Source organism: Melospiza melodia, chromosome 22 (assembly GCF_035770615.1).
Source record: "Melospiza melodia melodia isolate bMelMel2 chromosome 22, bMelMel2.pri, whole genome shotgun sequence".
Taxonomy (NCBI): domain Eukaryota; kingdom Metazoa; phylum Chordata; class Aves; order Passeriformes; family Passerellidae; genus Melospiza; species Melospiza melodia.
The window spans coordinates 3,706,860-3,727,064 of record NC_086215.1 but is presented as its reverse complement, the minus strand read 5'-3'; the positions used below and the strand labels follow the sequence as shown (position 1 = coordinate 3,727,064).

The following is a 20,205-nucleotide window of genomic DNA, read 5'->3' as shown; positions in this document are numbered from 1 at the left end:
TTAATACTGACCTAAAAAGCTCAGGTACCAAATCTCCCTTAAAAAATCCCAACCAACCAACCCAAACCCCCAGTCTGCTTCAGGAAGTTCTCTGCCTCATGTTCCAAAGCAGATAAATTGCTTAAGGTCTTTCATATTCAGAATATGAACACAAACCAGAGAAATTCTCCCACGGATATTCCCACACGAGACAGGACAATAAATCACCAGGAATTAGAGGCTGAAGGGCTGACTGCCCCCCTTGCTGCAAGGCAGATCAGCTGAATTGGAAGGGAATTCATAAGAGAAACAGTTTATGTAAAAATAAGCTATTTTTATTTCTTTCCCAGATACTGGACAATTCTCAGACATTGCTAGATGTCCTGAAGAAGGAAATGAGGGATCTTGGTAAAATCATTGATCCACAAAACACTTCATTAGGACAACGAATACGTCGACAAAAGCGCTCCTAAACTTCTTCAGCCTGGAATGTCCTGTTGGCCAGAGAGAGCTGCTTTGTGCTCCAAGGATGCCACACTTAATAAAAGCCCTTGTCTTGCAGAAGTGAATTTACCTTCCAGATGTGCTTTGGTATTAGTCAGAGACCCACTAAAGCAGATGCTACAGAGCAGGGTAGGCATTTACACAGAAATACCCTTCATTTAGAGCCCAGCCGTGCTGAGGCACGTCCCAGGAGGTGACCCAGCAGTGATGCTCCTGCCCTCAGCACTGCCCTCACCCTGCTCTGCCTGCAGGCAGCTCGAGGAGCTGGGCAGGGGTTAGAGAGGAAGCTGGGAAGTGCAGAGGAGTGCAGAACCACAGCTCCAGGTGCAGCAGCATCACCAGGAGAAGGAGCAGAGTCAGCAGCAGCCCCACAGCCCTGAGCTGTGCTGCCCACAGGGTTAATTCACACAGAACCAGAGCAGTGTTGGAGCTGCAGGACACTGTTGGCTTTAGCATTCTTTAGCATTCCTCATGGATCCATAGGAGAACTAAGCCTGGGCTACTTCACACACCTTGTCCCTAACTTGAGTTGAAAGCAGCTCTGCCTTACCACCTGCAGTTGTGCAAGAAACAGAGCTGCCTTAAACTGACCTGGGCTTTTCCACAGGGGGAGATGCTCACTGGGACCTTTTTTGCTAGAAAAGCTGTGCTGAAAACTCACCCCTTAAATCTAGCAGTCACAGGCAGTCTCACACTTTCCCTCATTCTACACCAGTCTCAGCACCTTATCCTGAAGTGTTTTATTAAAGGGAGAAGCCTCAACACGTGGAGCTCCATGGTCCTTGTGTCATGTCCCAGGCAGATGCACTGCAGACACATCCTGCTCCAGGCAAATCACACAGGCAGCACATCTCAAATTAGCTTGGAATGGATTAGGAGGTGCAAAATATTTCTTTGTGGTGGCCCCCCAGCCAACATCTAAAACTACTGAGTAGCTCTCTTTTTTTTTTTTTTTTTTTTTTCATTATCTTTCCAAAAGTATTTAGGCACCCAGGGCAGAAGGGAACAACTACAAGTAGGGATGTCCTAACAAAATTTAATCCTGTTTTTCAGTAGAACAACCTTCCCTTGCTGCTCCAACAGACACCAAACCAAGTGCAAGGTATGCAAAGCATTTTCAGTTCACAGGGCAGTGTCACTTGAGCAGGCATTCACAATCTACAATAGACAAACCAGGAACCATCAAATTTAATCAGAGATAGCAGCCTGTTCCTTTGGATCACACCCCACTCATTCCATAAAGCCCAAAGAGGCTGGATCTGTTCTCACATCTCTTTTAATCCCAAAGTACAAATCACATTAGCAGCACTGCTCCATCTGTTCCAGAGTGCAATTTTGACCCTGAGTTTACAGTAGTAGAAAACTTGAATGGAAGATTCTAGCAGATTCCTTTGCATATTGGCTGCATTAAACAATTATAATAGAACTATAAAAATCCTAGAAAAAACAAAAAATAACCCACATTCCTTGTTCAAGTTCTGCAGAAGAATGGAGTGAAACTTCCCTCCTGTGCTTTGACTAGAAGAGCAGAGCAAGTGTGGCTTGAAGGAAGCAACCAAGAGAGATCAATCAGGTTTGGAACAAAGCAACAAGAGGAGCTGGCAAACTGGAGCACAACCAGCAACTCCCAGAGACTGGATGCCAGAATTGGGAAGGACAGACCAAAGCTATGGCCAATGTTTGGGAATCTTCAAGAGGCTGGAGGCAGCCTGGACAATTCTGTACTAATTGGTGCAAAAGTAACATCTAAATCTAAAGGCATTCATTGCTCTTCCCATCCCTCCCTCAGGGTGTTCAGTGAATTCCACAAGCATGTAACTGGCACATGAATTCCATGATGTTTCAGTGAAACCAGAGCTGGAAACATGCCAAGGACAAACCACGAACCTTCAGTGGTTTTCCAAACTGACACCCAATGTGTCAAATCACCGTCAGGCTGTGAACCCACCCAACTGCCCAGTGCTCCACTGGGGAGAAGGGTTGCAAAAGCTGTCCAGACCCTGCACAGTGCCTGGACTCAGACAAGCACTGAGAAAAATCCACATCCATCCCAGAATCACAGATGTCCTTCTCACACTTGCCTAACCGCAGCTGATCTTGAACAAGGAACATGCAAGGCCACAGGCAGAATAAATCATACGCCTCGGGAGCAGTGATTCGGTCCCAAAATCCAGTGCAAATATTGTCCGCAGATGCCCAGATGGGAGCACGTGGTCCATCCAGCCTTGGCAGCAGGATGGGGAGAGCCGCGGTTGCGGTGCGGGCTGCGCTGCCCCTCCTGCCCGGCAGCCTCAGAAATAGAGCGCGGGCTCGCTGCTGAAATCCGAGAGACCGCCCTTGTCCGCCGGGGTGAGCTGTGGGCAGAGCAAGGACACCGGCTCAGACCGGGCCACAGGAGCCCCCTCGGCCCCGCATGGTGCCTTGGGTGTGTTTGGTGAGTGCCCCCCTCCAAACGTGCCCCAGAACGTCCTGCAATGGTTTGGGTTGGAAGGGGTCTTAAACCCACCTTGTTCCAACCTCCTGCCATGGCAGGGACACCTTCCACTACCCCAGGTCACTCCAAGCCCTGTCCAGCCTTGCCTTGGACACTGCCAGGGATCCAAGGACAGCCACTCTGAGCCAAGGCTTCACCACCATCACAGGGAACAATTTCTTCCCAATACCTAATCTAAATCTCTTCTCTTTCAGTTTAAAACCATTTCCCCTTGTTCTATCATCTGCCCATTTAATAACAACAACAAAAAAATATTCCCAATACTCCCTGTTTTTTATAAGCCCTCTTTAGGCCCTACAGGGGGCTCTGAGCTATCCCTGAACCTTCTCTTCTCCAGGTAAGCAGGCCCAGCTCTCCCAGCCTGGCTCCAGAGCAGAGGAGCTCCAGCCCTTGGAGCATCTCCATGGCCTCCTCTGGACTTGTTCCAGCAGATCCATGTCTTTCCTGTGCTGAGCAGAGTGTGCCAGCTGCCTGAGTCTCCACACAGCCAGGGAGGGGCAGTGGGGCAGTGAGATGGTTCCTTTGGGAGCAGTGCCACAGCTCCCTGGGCAGGAACACAAACACAGGTGTGCAGGGAAAGGCACATCCTGTCCCATCCGCTGCCTGGAACAACCCCCACCCCACAGGGGAGCACAAGAATTGGTTATTTGTAGACTCACCATAACTTGGTTCCCCTGGGAATCAGCATCCTTTGGGAGGGATCCCTCTGCAGCAGGACCCTCATACTTCTGCTCCTGCCACTCGCTGAACTTCACAGAGTGCTTTGGGGTGTAGCTGGATAAATCTGCTGGAAGGACAAAGATGAGGTAAATATTCCTCACCACCCCAAACAGAAGTGGGACAGGATCCCAGCAGGGACAGCCTGGATGCCGCCCATCTGCAGCTCCCTGTTCACCTCCACTAGCATTTCCACCCTTAAGGGCTGTGGGAAACGTGGGCAGTGTCAGACACCACAGAAACCCCACGGTGCCCACCCACACAGTGCCTCACTCACCTGAGTTAGGTGTACTGGGATGCAAAGTGCTGTTTGGGCGTGGAATATAAAAGGTCCGAGATTTTTCATCTGTTTCAGAAGTGTGTCCTTCCTCCTCCTCATCCTCTTCTGCCAGGGAGCTCTCTGAGGGGTACTCAAACATCGTCTGCAAACTTGTCTCGTTGAAAGAGATCTTCATCTGACAACAGCAAAGGAGAATTATCAGGGAGAAGCACAAGAACTGCCTGATCCCCATGCTGGTTCTGGCATGGGCCAGGGCTGCCCCCTGGTTTGAAACAGCCACTGCAGATGCCCCAGTCCCTGCCCAAGTCCTTGGTGGATCTCTTGCCATGCTGAGAGAAGCCCAAAGGCAGAGCCAAGGGGTCTGGAGCAGTTTTTTGTGCCCTCTGCCAGCCCCTCACACTGACACCCAGCACCCACATGTTGGAAAGGTGACATTGCTAATTCCTGGCAACTCCTTTGTGTATCCAAGCTCCAGGAAACAGGATCAGGACTCCAGTCTTAGGAGAACATGGCTATTTAAGCTACATTAAACAGGGCTTAAAACCAGAAGTGAGAAGCAGGAAGCAGCTAAAGGAGAGATGGTAACAGGTGGTAGCAGACAGGGAAAATACTGGGCAAGGGGGAGGCCTTAAAGGTTCTGGTTTGAAACCAGTTTTATCCAGTATTGTCACTAATGACCTTTCCACCGTAACTGGAGACTGAGAAATGAAAGTGACGCAAACACACGAGTTCATCAAGGGCTAACCGGAATTTATGGCCATGAAGAAACCTGGAGAGCAAAAACACTAAAAATGGAATTGGGTTTAAGAGCAACCATTGCCCTAAGAGAAGTTCAGCACCTGTGAATAACTGAGGAAGAAACTTTGGGATTGGCTACAGGACTGTAATCAACATTAGGATGCTGCGTAAATAAACCAGGAATGAAGGAAGGCATTTCTCCTGGAAACAGGGACTGCCCAGCTCTCCTCCCTGTGCAAATGTGCTCATCCAAGCTGAAAAGGAAAAGGAGGGGTTTGCTCCCCAGCAGCCCTGCCTGTCCCACTCATTCCCTACCACTGTGCTCCTTACAGGTCACCTCAACAGCTGCACAGGAGATTCACTGGCAAAAACTTCACACCAGCAAAAGTAAACGTGGAGAAAAAGCAAAACAGCTCTTTGTAAGTACACCAGAAAATACTTACTCTGTAAGTACTCCAGAAAATAACCACCCAGGAGCAGAGAACTGCTGATGCCAGCACACATCAGACAAATAAGAAGGCTAAGCTTGCCAGGAATAAGTTGATGCCAAAAGTAGGGAAGTATTTAGCCAACACAGATCAAGGTTCAGCAGCAGCTGTCTAAAAGGGTGTTGTGATCCCTTTACTTCTAAATACAATTAAAATTCAGCTAATAGGGTTATGAACAGAATGGAAAGGACATGGCAACTTGTGACAGGTGGCAGGAGCTCAATAATGGTTCTGATCTCCCCAGATGCTGTGTAATGACAGGCCAGGGGTGAGTGCAGCACATTTATCCCATGGTTCTGTCACACAGAAAATCCCCAGAGGGAAGTGGCACCTGGCTCCAGGCACCACAGTGCTCAGGTGCACCCATTCCTTGTCACAGCAGTGGTAGGAGCACTGGAGTGGCATTACCAGGGGCTGCCAAGTCACACCTGGATGTCCCCAAGGGCCAGAGCTGCCAGCAGGTCACAGTGCCACCTGTGCTGCCCATGCACAGGATCCCTGGAGCGCTGCAGGATCAGAGCAGGACAGGGAGCATTTCACTGCTGCTTTTCAGCAAAGCAGCAAGAGGAGCTGTGTTTGAATCGGGGTACCAGAGGGAGCAGCTGCAGCTGCCCCACACTGCACAGCACAGCTGGAGCTGGAGCTGCTCTGCCCCAGGGCAGGATGGAGCTGGGACACGGGCTGGCTCCTTCCCCTGCCCCCAGGAGAAGGCAGGATGGAAACTGCATGGAGGGAAGCAGCTGCCTATCCCCATTCCCTGCCCCTGCTACCCCAAATGACACAGAGCAGAAGACTGATTCTATTTGAGAGAAAAGGGACTGGAATGAAATGGTGCTGAAGCTGAGAGCATCCCAGTTGCTGCTCCCTGAATTTCCCATCCCTGCTGCTGACCTAGATGCTCCCTGATCCGAGCCAGGCTGTCAGTGCTCACAATGTGGTGTCTGTCCCGTGGGGATGAGCCATGCTGCCAGGGACAAAGGCCACCAGGGTGGAGGTGCCCAGGGCTCCTGGAAGCCCAGGAGCTACCCCAGAAACTGCACAGAGGCCATTAATCAGTGCTGCCAATGGCACTGAGGGGCAAGAAGTACTCAGCTAAACATGGAAAACAGGAGAGATATGCCTTGGGGTTTAGGATTTAAGCTTGGGAGATGGAACTAAATGTTCCTGGGTTTCTGCTATCCGGAGGAAATCTCTAAGAAAAATGACTTTTAGTCCAGTTTGGACCAAAGGTGCATGCAGTGCTGGAGGAGAGAACAGCCTCAGCAGGGAGCAAAACCAGAGAGCAGAAACAGCCTGGAGACACCCACACCCCACACAGAGCCCAGAGACAGCAGCAACACCCCAAACCCAACAGCTCCCACTCCCCACAGCCAGTTCAAGCAGGAGGCAATGCTGGAGCCCCTGACACAGAGCAACCAGCCAGCCCCAGGGCACAGCTGGGGCCAGGATCACCTGCAAGGCTCACACAGGCTGCTGTGTGGCACAGGGGCACCGTGGCACAGGTTCCCCCAGAGCACCCTGAGCTGCCCTGTGGCAATGCCAGCCCCTGCTCCCAGAGCCTGCAGCAGGCAGAGCCCCAGGGTGCTGCAATGAAGCCCTGGGCACACCCAGGCAGAGCAAACAGGAGGCACAGCCAGGCACTGGCACTGATGGACCCTGGGGCACCCAGCCCTGCCCATGGGGAGAGAGCCCAAAGCCCAAAGCCGGCTGTGGCAGCACCTGAGCTCCCCTCTCTGAGCACAAAAGGCTTTCAGGGAAGCACAAAGCAGCTCTGCTTGACCCAGCACAACAGGGAGGGTGAAGCATTCAGGCAAAACCGGGGGACACAGGGGCAGAGGAAGGCTGTGAGTGGCTCCAGAGCCCAGCTGAGTGCTGTGTGCAGGAACACAGGCAGCCCTCAGCCCCAGGAACCTGCCAGAAAGGAAAACCAAGAGCCCAGTCATGGCACAGACAACAGGTTTGCACAGCCAGCAGTGCCTTGCCAGACCACAGGGACTTTCATGGGAACACAAAAGGCACCAGGGGACGTTTCTGTAGAAGAAAAGCGTGTCCCAGCAGAGCCAAGCTCACTGGAGCCCAGCCAGAGGCTCTGCTCAGCCTGGCCCAGCACTGCTCCCCTGCTCCTGCCCCAGCAGCAGCTGCCAGTTGTGGCAAGGGAGAATTCTGCACCCTTCAGCTGTGGATGTTTGCAGGGATTTGTCACTCTTTGCTCAGCTGGAGGCTTCACCCACAGCTGTGTCACAAACTCAGGGTCCAACCCAAACCCATATATACATACATTTATAAATTTATATATAAAGAAATTTATATATTTATAAATTTATGTATAAATACTCTGTCCAGCAATCATACTGGAAAGAATAAATCAGGCTTTTCAGGAAACATTCTGCTGTTCAATCAATAGGTTCTTGTTGCCATAGCAAAAATCATTTATTTATTTGCTAGGATTTGAACTAGTAATGAGTAATATCCAGGAAAGAGAAGGCAGGGCAAACATTGCCCAACAAAGCATAAACCTGAGTAGTCATGCAGATCTCATTTAGAAAAGAGAAGTCAACCTTGTGTCAGGCTGGCAGGACTCAGGCTGCACCCAGACCAGCCACCAAAGAGCCCCCAAATACAGAGACTGATTAAAAACAAAAATAACCAATTTATAGAACCAACCTACAACATGAGCAATGACAGTCTGCAGCCACCTCACCTCCAAAAGGAGAGGAGAAATTCTGCAAGGCAGTATTAATGACAGAGCAGACACAATGGCTTCTCACACACCAGGGACCTCTCAGAAAGTCTCCAGGGGTTATTCTGCACCCTCAGCCCCAGAAGGAATCTCCTTACTGTGGCTTTTCCCTTCTCCACCCATTATTACATTTGCTGCTTGGCTCATGAGCCAAAGTAAGATGTTTACACCTTTTAAACTGAAACCTCTTTGACAATCCAAATCCTCACCTTGTAACAGTCAGGAAAATGAATTGTTCTAGACATTAAATGAATAAAATCATCCTATAATTCTATCCCAGCAGGGAGAGTCTGAGTCAGCATTTGCTCCCCATCACAGCAGCCCAGAACAGGGGGGCTGGGAAGGACTGAGCCCCTCTCCCCTTCCTGTGAGTGGCTCCCATCTCCCAAACCTGGGGCTCCGGCTGGAGTTGCCATCCCTGCTCTGTCCTTGAGGAGCAGGATGGGATGGTGAGTGCTGAAGCACAAGCTGGGCTCCATCCCTGCCCTGTGCCACCCCACAGCACCTCCAGCACATCCCAACCCATCAAGAGCCTCACCAGATCCAAACAGCTGAGCAGCACCAGGGAGCAACACCTGCTCTCTTCACTACTGATTCTCCTCTAATCATCCTCTGGCCTCAATAATTCCCAAGTGACAAATCCAGGCACTGCACTGACTCCCAGGACATGCAGGTGCTGCTGGGTGTGATTTAAAGCAGCTTTTCACACCTGGTCTACTACAGGATCACAGAATCTCCTGAGCTGGATCCCCCCAGGATCCCCCAGCCCAGCCCCTGTCCCTGCCCAGCCCCCCCAGCAGCCCCAGCCTGGGCACCCCTGGCAGCGCTGCCCAAAGGCTCCTGGAGCTCTGGCAGCCTCGGGGCCGTGCCCATTCCCTGGGCAGCCTGGGCAGTGCCAGCACCCTCTGGGGGCAGAGCCTTGCCCTGAGCTCAGCCTGAGCTGCCCTGGCCCAGCCCCAGCCGTGCCCTGGCTCCTGTCCCTGTCACCACAGACAAGAGATGTCTCTATGTCTCTGTGTCACAAGATCAGTGTCTGTCTCTCCTCTTCCCCCACAAGGAAGCTGCCTCCTCTCAGCAGCACAGGAGGGTTTGGCTGCTATCTGCAGGATGATCCAGCATGAACACAAAGCAGGGGTTGACATCTCTGAGAGATCAAGCACAGACAAAACAAGTGCTCTGAAGAACCTTGTGCTCCTGTGGCACCTCACATCGAGGAACATTTGCTGCTGCACTGGTTGGCTAAAGATTGGGTCAAGGAGGCACAAGACACCACCTGATACCTGAAACTGCAGCCAGCTGGGAGTGTCAGCAAGGCTGTGCACACAGAGCATCCCAGGGAGGGCTGCAGAGAGCCCCTGGGCAGGGCAGGAAAGCTGCTCCAGCCCCAGACCCATGGGGTTGGTGGGTGCAGGCTCAGGACCTGTACAAAGAGGAGGTTCTGACACAGAACAACCTCCAGCTGCCACAGACTGAGAGGAAAGGTCTCTGCACAGGCAAATAACTGCTGTGAGACTGGCAACAGGGTAGAAGCAGAGATTTTATAGAGTGGACAAAGATCCCCAAAGGGTTTATCCAGCTCTTCCCATCTGACCAGTCCCACAGAGCAGCAGATTTAGTAAAAGGAGACAGAAAAGCAGTTCATAAACTCCAAACCTCTGCAGAGACCTTCAGTTTTTTCACAGCAGCCTGCAGTCAATGATTTAGACAACTCCCATGAAAAGAAACTTTTAGATAAAAGCTTTTTGGGAAAATGAGACAATTTTTTGGAGTTAGCAACGAGCTTGTCTCTGTGTCTGTGCTTGTCCTGAAAGCACAGTCATGTGTCAGCCCAAATTGTTGAATAACTCCAGGCACAGACTGTGTGGGCAGCCTGAAATAGTACCCTGGGGACTGCAGAATCACCAGCACATCACCAAGGCATTTGCTATCATTCAGAAGATAAGGAGCTTTTGTGCCTCTGAAGCCTTTCCCTGACACAGAATAAAGGGTTTTTCCCTGACAAGTATCCCTAGGAACAGAGGCACTCGAGGCTTGGTTCCTATATCAGATTAACCCTGTACTGCTATGGCTGAAGCACTCTAAGTGTGCCCAGAAAACTGCAGATGGCAGCTCAGAAATGTACTTTTCTGTACAAGAGGAAGAGTTTTGGGGAACTGGAACTATGACACAGAATCACTTGATCATGTTTTTCCAAGAAGTGTTTCCTGAGAGTAACACTGACTTTTGCCCAGCCATTGACTGCACCCCAGTGAGTTACTGAGTAGAGCTAACAGCACTAAAGATTTACAGCAGGAGCACGTCAGGGAAGCCCTGTGTGGCTGGCAAAGGAGACATTTCCTTCAGGATCACATCCCAGCTCCCAAGCCACAAGGCAAAACAAGAAAGTCTCCATTTACAAGGCAACCCACAAAGCCAGCTCTGTGTAATCAATATGCTGAAGCACATGGCAGATAGGAGCAATGCATGGAGATTCGAAATATTAAACTCCTTGTGCAAGACACAGGCAAGTTTCAAATTCCTGATGAGAGGTGGCAGGGTAGGGACAGCCCCCAGAGCATGTGGGGCAGGTGGCTTGGTTAACTCTTCCCTTCACTGTGCAGGACAAGGGGAGATTGCAGTGCCCACACAGGCACAGCTGGAGCCCCAGTGTGCCAGGGCACAGAGCAGCCATTCACCCTGGGAGCCCTTTATTCCTCCTCACATCTGCAGGCAGAGGAGCCAGAGCCTTCCCCAGCTTAACAAGCAATTCAAAAATTACTTATTTGGCCCCTAAGAACCGGACAAATCTCCCTGCTTGTACGAAACAAATCTCATCTGAATGCACAAAGGGAGCAGCATAAGCAAGGTACAAGTAGTGTCAAGACTTGGTGTCCTTCTAAAAGCCACACAGAGCTGCCCAACAGCCCAGGATTTCACAGGCAGCTCTGAGCAGCCCATTTGTAGCTACAACGAGGTGCACTGATGAAGCTGCCACCCATAAATGTTTCTGTGCAACCCAGACTGCCCAGAGCAGCTGACAAAAATACCTGGGTTGGTGCTGGAATGGAACCCATGGAGCATCATTCCATGGGAAACAGAGAGAGGCTGGGAGCAGAATTACTTCCCACCCTGTCAGGGAGCTCATTCAGGACCAAAGGCTCCCATGATGTGAACAGCATCACCTGCACAACAGAGTTCGTGTCTCTCTTGCCCCTGCTCTCTCTTTTAACATGCAAAAGGAACTTCCCTGATGAGCAGCAAGTGCAGCAGGTTCACCAGGAGCCTCAGGGATGTGCCCTCAGAGCTGCATTTTCAGCAGCTGCAAGTGACACAATTTCCCTACACACACAAGTCATTGTCTGAGATATTTCCTGCATTCTAATGCCCACAGAGCAGCAGCTCCATCCTGCCAGGTTCCCAAGAACATCCGAAGGGCACTTCTCAGAAAACATCAGCCCCGAGTTCCTCCGGCCCAGATTTTCCCAGGATGTTTGTGAAGTCGCTCCGTGTGATACTGACACTCCATGTGACTCTTCCTACACAAACAGGGATATCCTCCCAGCCCCACGCACTGCTGCACTCACTGGAAGAGCCTGGGTTGTAAATAGGTTTCAAATTCAGGTTTCACTTGGGAGGGGTGTGAGCACAACCCCTGAGGTGAAGGGGATGCTGCTGCAGCAGCTCTTACCCAGATTTCCTTTCCTGCCACTGCACCCAGAAACTAAATATTTTCATTTTCCCTACTGTTCCCCACACATAACACAGACTTGGGGCAGGACTCCTGCCCCAGCCACCCCAGTGTTCTTCTCCTCTGTTCTTCTCACAACACCATGACCACGTACTGGAAAAACCAGAGTGGAAAGGAAAACCCAAACCTGAAACAAACTGAAACCTTGAGATGGAAGGAAATTATAAACCATCTCCAATCTGGTCCACAGATTAGGCAAACTGATTAAGAAAACGTTAACTGTAATCCTTGTGATTAGAGTTAGAGCACAAAGTACTTCAAATCTCCTCCTGAGCTTTGGGGCAGGCTGAGCCCTGGGCATGTCCTAACCAGCTTCAAAGCCAGGCTTGGCTCTGATTTGCGTCAGAGTTTCTATTTTAGCCCTTCTGTCCATTCCTGCAGTGCTGACAGCAGCAGGCAGGACATGGGGGCAAGAGAAGCAGGGGAATTGGGACCAGCTCAGACTGTCACTGCAGCATGAGAAGCATGGGAGTGGTGAGGCCATGCAGAGCCTCAGCCACAGAAAGTTTCCCACCACAGAGATGAGATGAGATGAGATGAGATAAATCTGACTCAGACTCTGCCATGGTTTCATACAACAAAGTCTCAGCACTTCAAGGTGCTGGCATGTAGTGGGGAAACAAAAAACCACCCACTGCCCCACTGACAGCCTCGGGGGCAGCTTGTGAAGTGGTTTAAAAGCTGTAACTGCAGCTGATTTCCAGGCTTCAGCCATCAACATCACAGAAAAAACAATCAGTGGAATTAGCAAAGGGCAGGAAAATGGCCCTGTCTGGGTGAAAGAGCCTGCTGCCATCTGACAGCTAATGGAGATCATCTCTGCAGGGGAGGGGCTGCACTTCATCATCCAAGACACTTATTTCCTGAGCATGACTTATCTCTGCTGACCTCATCTCCTAAAAATGCAATACATCCATGTCAGATACTGCCATGGCCCCTCCTTAAAGGTGGCAGATGAATCTGCCCCAGCAGAGCACAGCCAGAGACAGAAAATAGAACAGGAACACGCAGTTCCCCAAGAGCTAAAGAACACAAATCTCTGTCCTGACCCCTCCAAAACACAGGGATGACATCATCAAAGGAGTTCCTGCAGAGAGATTTCTTCTTCTACTACTAAATTAATTTACTTGTGTTATGGTTAATTTACTTGTGTTATACATTGCAAAAACAAACTTCAGGCAGCCACCAGCATTTAGACTCCACACTGTGCAGACTTGCTCCAAACAGGTCTGGGCAGCAGCTGGAAATGTTGATCCCTGCCAACATCCCAAAGCTACACCTGGTTCTCACAGGAGACCATCTCCAGCAGAACTGAACAGATGGAAAACTACAGAGCAGGAAGTTCAGCAGGTTAGAGCAACAAAGCTGCTGCCCATGATCAAAACGGAGGGGTATTTAAACTAATCTTTTAACAGACTTTTAAGTGGCAATTTGGAAGCCACATTCAGGCTTTATGCAGCTCAAAAGATTAGGACATGGACCATGCTAAAGTTTGTGCAAGATGGAACTTTTTGAAGTTCAGCTGAACATCTTTGAAGACGATTTAGAAGCTTTAGACTCCAACTGTTTGGATCCCAGCAGCCTTGTTCCCGTAATCCCCGCTCGCACTGGGCTGCGACTCGCCTGCCAGCACACGGCAAGCTGCCAGCTGTGACAACCACTAAACATTAAATCCATCAACAACCTGATGTCTGCTGGCTCTCGGGTCCTGTTATTCACAGGACTTTGGCTGGCCTGGCCAGAATTCATTCACCTTCCCTGCAGGAGGTACCGGACCCTGGAGAGGAAAACACTCAGGATGCTCTGCAGGAGTGACACACCAGAGGAGCAGGGCCAGGGCAGAGTGCAGCCTCCAGCCAGAGGAGAGCCTGAATCCCAAAGCCAGTGACTGATCATGGGGAGCCCAGCTGGCCCTGCACTGCTCTGTCCTTGCCCAGCTCTCCTCCACACACCAACCACATGTTCTCCAGAAACCCAGATTTCTATCTCACCAACAACTCTATTGGACGTTATTCTGGCAGGTAACCAAACCACCACTGACTCTTGTCAGCCCAGATGAGCAAGATTTTATCCTCTGAGATCCCAAAGATCCACATCCTGCAGCAAAGCCTTCCCTTCCTCCTGGCACTGCTGACATGCCTTTACTTCAATAACAAAGAGAAGCCCTGAGCAGAGGTCACCAACAGTGTGCTGCATCCTCTGCCCCATTCCCAGTTTAGAATAAAGGTCAGTAGGTCTCCTTCCACCCCTGCACATGTATCCTGTCCTCTCTGAGAGCTCAGCCAGCTCCTCCAGCAGCTGCCCAGCAGCTCCTGGCACATCCCTTTGGAGCTGCAAACACACTTCTCAGATGGAGTACCATCCACAGTGCTTTATCTGAACTGCTGGTGGTACTGCCTGCAGAGACCTCAAAACAGCCCCAGAGCAGATGAACAGCCCTGAAGGCACCTGAAGCTGCAGGAGCACAGCAGCTCCAGCTCATCCATCCCCCAGGGTGAGCAGGGCTGGGGCTCTGCCCTCCACCTGCAGACCCTGATGTGTCCCATCCCACACTGACCTTCACAGCCCCTGTGCCCCCACAGCAGCTCCACAACAGAGCTGGGAACAGATTTTGCATTTCCAATACATCATTCTCCTCTCCTTCAGCAAGCTCCAGCTCCAACCCCCAGAGTAACAGCTGCCTCACATATCTGAAGGTCTGGAAGGAGCAATCAAGTTGTTTATCCTGAAAGGCCTTGAAGCAGCAGCATCCCCCAGGCCACAGCAAAGTCACAAGTGCCACAGCCACTGCCAGCAGGCAGGAGCAGGGGCTGGAGCTGCCTCTGTGCAGGGCAGTGCTGGAACCCAGCCTGTCCCAGCCTCCCTCCAAAAAGCCACGGAGGATGTGGATCAGGACACTCAGACCACAGCAGCTCCACTTGGCTGGCACTGCTGCCACAGTCAGGCAACCAGAGGCCACACATGGGGATGGAAAAGGGAGGCTGAATTTCTACATTTGAAGAAAAACACCATTTGCATCTCACAGAACAGTGGTGTGCGACTGGCAGGGCTGACACCCTCCTTCCTAATAAATCATTACCCCTGACTGCACAGCCAGCCACTGATCCACAGCATTTCCAGACTCTGCTGACCTTTTTATCTCCCAGATTCCTGCTGGGCATCAGCAAACAGTTAAACTTTTCCAAGTTCTTGAAGTTTCACTAAGCACTACTTTCTTAAATATGGAGCATAATTAAAGATCTTTACAAAGCAAGGTTTGGAAAGGAAGATGCTTGGCACAAGAAGGGCTTGTTCACCCCAAAATACACAGGAGCTGCTCACTAAAACCAGCATCAGGTTTTGACACCCCAAAAAAGAAAGAGGATTGGTTTTAACAAACAACTGCAGGTCCCAGCTCACAAGAACAGTCTGTTTCTGCCCAATTCAGGCCAAAATCAAGTTTCTGAAAACTCCGAGACAGCTACAAAACAGAACTCTTGTTTTTGGCTGGTTGCCTTGGAGACACAGAGTGATCTCTTGGGAAGAAACCAAGGAATGCATCTTAATACAAGCTCCTTCCTTTTCAGGCATCAACACTCAGCCTTATTACCCAGAGTACAGCCACAAACATCCTCTGGGTCAAGAGTAAACACAAATCTTTCCATTTGTCTCCCATCAGCATCTCCTAGACCCTGCTACAAAGTCATACTCTGTGCTTGACTGAGCAGGAAGGAACTCAAAGGAAAATGGGTGTTTCTCCCATACCACATTTAACTTCACCCAGAAACTCGTGTCTTGACTCCTTTCCTTCAGCTCCATCTTATTTTTCAAAGGATCCCTATTTGCTTCAGCTTCCTGAGTTCTGCAAATATAACAGGCAGTTTCTCCTTTGCCTTTTAATCTCTCTCCTCTCAGAAACCAAATGTTTGCACAAGTTCTCCTGCAGCACGACCCCACACACAGCTCTTAGGGGACAGCTCTGTGTGCACCTTGCAGTATTTGGCACCTCAGCTGCACAGCAGGGCAGATAATGCTGTTAAGCTGATAAGAACAGGGGCAGAGAAGCTCCATGACCTGCCCAATGTCACACAAATCCACCACTGACACACAAAACAGTAGTTAACCAATATCACACGATATTTTAGGCTGGGAAAGGTCCTCTGGAGGTCTGTAGCCCAAATTCCTGACTTCAGCAAGACTGACTTGCCAGCTGCTCAAAGTTTTCCCCTGGCAAGTTTCAGACAGTTCCAAGGCTGGACATGACATGACTTCTCTGGTTTTTGGTCTGGTTTGACCAACCAAAAAACAATTCAGCCACTGCACTGGACCTGTGCTCATCTCCCTCCCTCCCTCCTTTTTGCACTGACAAGGATACCTTCCACTGGACACCATTTAACTGGTTTTACTTGAGGCTTTGTTCCTTGTGCCCCAACAGCATCCCCTGCTCAGAAAAATCAGCTCCTCAGCTCCATCAGAAGTAGGGCTGACCCAAATACGACCATCCCACGAGATTCTCTCTGTGCCCTCTGCTCCATCCTAAGAGCACTCACAACTGTAAATGCTGCTTTAATATTTATACCACACACCTGATTTGGTGTAAATCAAATTAACACCCCAAACTGAACCTGAACAGAGCCAAAACAGCTGCAATGAGTGCAAGCCAGCAGGTGTTTAGGCAGCAGAACAACTCCAGTCTGACCAAGCACTTCCCTGTAGGAAAACAAGGAAAAACTTCAGGAGCACTGAGCAGGAATCAACACTCCTGCTCATTTGCTTGCTCTGTCTCTCAAGGTGCTCCAGACCTGCTCCCGGCATTAGTCACCATCAAATTACCACAGGCTGCATGTGCTTAGGGAGGAATTTGACAGCGTTAAGCCAGGGAAGCAGCACTGCCTGCCTCCCTTCAAATGAGATGCATCCTGCTCAAAGGATTGCCTCAAATTATAATGCTCAGCACCTCAGGCACCCACGTGGATTCAGTCCCTCAGTTATCTATTTGGATTTGGGTAACGGAAATGTCCCACAACAATTCCCACTATGGAAAAACATGTCACACCACAGCCCTAAAAGTCGGGATCTGCCACCTCAGTGTGCTGCCTTCAGAGCCCAAAGCTCTCCCCACTCCTCTTGTCACGTCCAGATGCATTTCAGCAAACTCTACAAAGATTAATTTTCAATTTAGGGCTCACAAGGATCTATGCTACTCCCCAAGCCATGAGAAAATCTGGCATTCACTGACTCCAAAGGCATTTGGAGCAATCAGCATCTCCTGGATCGTCAGAGCTGTAGCTGCACATTCAGAAGAAGCAGGTGGTATAATCCTATCAATGGGAGTTAAGTTCTTGCTGATCTCTTTCTGCCTAATCGAGACCTAATTCTTGAGCCTCTATCAATAGATCACTAATGAGGGGAAGACACCATTGCCACACTGCTGGGGGACCACGGGCAGCTCAACACGTCCAACCCCTCAGACACAGCGAGCAGAGCAGAGGGAGAGGGCAAGCCCACAGCTGCTCCAAGCACGCAGCTCCCCCTGATTTCCTAAATTCCTGAAATACTTCACTTTCCATTATCGTATCTCCAAGAAGGGCTGGGGTGGGAGAGGCCCTGCAGCTGTCACAGGGCATATCCCACCCTCAGCTGCTTTGTGGGACAGTCCCCAGTGTCCCCTCCCTGAGGGCAAATTCTGTTTAACACCCCAAGTCCCATCTCCCAGCTGTGGTTCCCCTTTAGGAACCATTTAAAGTTCCAGGAGACAGTAAAAGCAAATAAGGCACTGGGCTTGCAGAGTTGCAAACTGTCCTAATATTGGATACCACGAGAAATATTAATCTCTGGTTCCTTCATCACCATTCTGAAATGTCCTTCGCATCAGTGTGGTGGGGTTACACCTTCCCTCTCCTGTTTTCCAGTCCGTTTTACCCCCAGCTTCAGCCAGGTCTGAGGGCAGCCTCTGGCTCCCACAGGGGGCAAACACACTGCCCTGTTCCCAGCAGTGCCTCGTGAGCAGCCAGACCCAAAGCAGCCCGGGGACACTGGCAGCCTGGCTGCTGAGCACAGAGTGCCCAGTTACCTTCTTGCGCCGCGAGCCCGTCTTGCTCATGCAGGACCTCTCCAGGGACAGGTACCCCCCGATCACTTCGATCTCGTTCACCGTGGGGTAGCGCTTTTTATGGGGTACCCCCACTTGAGGCCCATCAGCGTTCTCCACGGCTTTGCCTCTCGCTTTGCTCTCCTCCTCCTCCTCCTCTTCCTCCCGCTGCGGCCTTCCGCTGGCATCGGGGACAGCCTGCAGCCCCGGGGCCACGGGCTTCCTTTTGGGCACGACAGTGAAGGTGCTGCCTCCCTTCTGCTGGGGGGCAGAGTGCGGTCTGTAGAGGGGGACAGAGGAAAACTCCATCTCCAGGTCGGGGCCAGCTGCTCCGGGCTGATCCGCCAAGCTCCCCGTCCTCGCAGCCGGGCCAGCCCCGCTGTCCGGCTCCACAATGTCATCGATGTAAGTCACGGGTACCAGAGGATCCACAGGCGCCGCTGGGTAAGTGATGGGCTCTTCCTGCTCGGGGGCGGGAGCCCTCGGGGGCTCCGGGGGTGCCTTCTCCTCCGAGGGCGGTGGCGGCGGCCCCGGCCTGGCAATCTGCGCCGGCGGCCGAGCCGGGCTGCCCTCCCGGCGGGGCACGAACACGAAGGAATTGCGCGAATTCAGGCGCAGCTTGGCCAGAGCCTGTGCCTGCAGATCGTGGGCTGGGATGGCCGCCAGGTCGGGTTTGGGGGCCGGGAGGATTTCGAAGGAGCCCCCGGCCCGGGGGGCTGAGGCGGAGAGCGGCTGAACGGCGCCGGTGGCACTGGGGGCCGGACTGGCACTGGGCAGGGGGGACACGGCCACCTCGGCCTGCTCCGGCTTTGGCCTCCTGGCGTTGGCTCTGGCATGGGAAGGGCTGGTGGATGGCACTGGTGGCCCCTTGGGCGTTGCGGGGCGGCCGGCGGGGACAGCGCCGGGCTCGGGGACGCGGGCGCTGGGGAGCTGCCCCCGGGGTGTGACCGTGAAGGAGTTGGAGCTGATCTTGTGGACAAAGCAGTTGGCCTGAGGGGCCGCAGCCTTGGGGGCAGCTGGGGCCGCCTGGGGGGCTGCAGCCCGGGGGGGAGCCGGGGCGGGCTGGGGGGCCGCGGGCTCGGGGGTGAAAGCCCGTGGGGGAGCCGGGGTGGGCTGGGGGGACACGGGCTGGGGGGTGACAACCCGGGGCGGTGGTGCGGGCTGGGGGGTGACAGCCCGGGGAGGTGCCGTGGGTTGGGGGGTGACAGCCCGGGGAGGTGCCGTGGGTTGGGGGGTGACAGCCCGAGGGGAAACCGTGGGCGGGGGGGTGACAACCCGTGGAGGGGCCGTGGGCGGCGGGGTGACAGCCCGGGGGGAAGCCGGCGGCAGGACTGTGGGCTGGGGGGCCGCTGGCACCGCTGGAGGGGTGGCGGCCCGGGGGGGAGCCGGGAGCGGCGGAGGGGTGGCCGGGACCGCGGGCGGAGATGCCGGTCCCGCCTTTGGCGCCGGAGCCCGGGGGAAGCCGGGCCCCTTCTGGAGGGGCACGGGGGCACGGGGGGAGCCGGGTCCCGCGGGCGGAGCGGGCGGCGCGGCCCGGGCAGCGCCCGGTCCCACCTGCGGCGGAGCCGCGGCCCCGCCGGTCCCGGGCAGCGCGTCCCCAACGCGGCGACGGCGGCCCCGCGGCCGCTGCCCGAACTTCTCCAGGAGGCGGCTGACGGTGCCCGGCTCGGCCGCCTCGAGCGGCTCCGGCGGCTCGGCCGTCTCGTAGATGACGACCTGGTCGGCGCGGATCTCGGCGAGCGCGGCGCCGCGCCGGGCCAGCAGCTCCCGCAGCGGGTCGGCGCCGGCCGGGTCCCGGCGGCGGGCGGGCGGCGCATCCCCCGCGGCGAAGCAGGCGGCGGGGTCGGCGCGGGACTCGATGATGAGGATGTTGTCGGCGCGGATGGTGCGGATGCCGGGCACGGCGCTGTACAGCTCCAGCAGCTGCTGCAGCGGCCGCGCCGCGGCGCCGGGCCCGGGCCGTCCCTGCCGCAGCCGGCGCCGCTCGCTCTCCAGCCGCATGAAGGGGTTCTCGCGGAGCGGGCCCAGGCTCTCCGCCACCACCAGCCGCTCCCCGGCCGGGGGCTCGGGCTCGCCGCCCGCCCCGGCCAGCTTGGCCCGCTTGCGCTCCAGGATCTCCCGCTGCCAGGCGGGCGCTGCCCGCGGCCCGGCGCCGAGCGGCAGCTCCGCGCTGCTCATGGCGGCGGCGCTGGGGCTCTGCGGGCCGGGCCCCGCCGCACCGGGGCGGCCCCGCGGCACCGCCCCCGGGCCGGGCAGGGCCGTCCCCGCGGGGCCGGGGCGGGGCCGGAGGTGCGCGGGGGCCGCCCCGCTCCGGGCCGGGGTCAGTGCTCCGCCCCGCTGCCCGGGACAAGGGCCGCGGGGCTGCCGGACAGCGGCGGGGCCCGGGCACGGTGATGTGACCTGAGGTGGTGCCGCATCCCCGGGCTGGGAACCGGCCGGGCCCCGCCGCCCCATCGCCCTCCCCTCAG

The 20,205-nt window shown here is 53.7% G+C and overlaps 1 protein-coding gene across 1 annotated transcript; it reads right to left on the bottom strand.

The window, feature by feature from the left end:
* Nucleotides 1–1,743: 1,743 nt before the first annotated feature.
* TPRN (taperin) lies at nt 1,744–19,915 on the bottom strand. The gene is made up of 5 exons (XM_063174314.1): nt 18,947–19,915; nt 17,720–18,865; nt 3,972–4,149; nt 3,637–3,764; nt 1,744–2,837 (listed from the first exon to the last, which is right to left on the bottom strand). Exons 1-5 carry the CDS (start codon nt 19,913–19,915, stop codon nt 2,775–2,777), a joined length of 2,484 nt encoding a protein of 827 aa, XP_063030384.1. The 3' UTR covers nt 1,744–2,774.
* Between the last annotated feature and the right edge of the window lie 290 nt (nt 19,916–20,205).

Coding starts and splice junctions, on each gene's coding strand:
- TPRN (XM_063174314.1), bottom strand. CDS start 19,915: ATGAGCAGCGCGGAGCTGCCGCTCGGCGCCGGGCCGCGGGCAGCGCCC. Junction 18,866..18,946: donor AACCCACGGCACCTCCCCGG/GCTGTCACCCCC, acceptor GTCACCCCCCAG/CCCGTGTCCCCCCAGCCCAC. Junction 3,765..3,971: donor TCCCAGTACACCTAACTCAG/GTGAGTGAGGCA, acceptor TTGTCCTTCCAG/CAGATTTATCCAGCTACACC.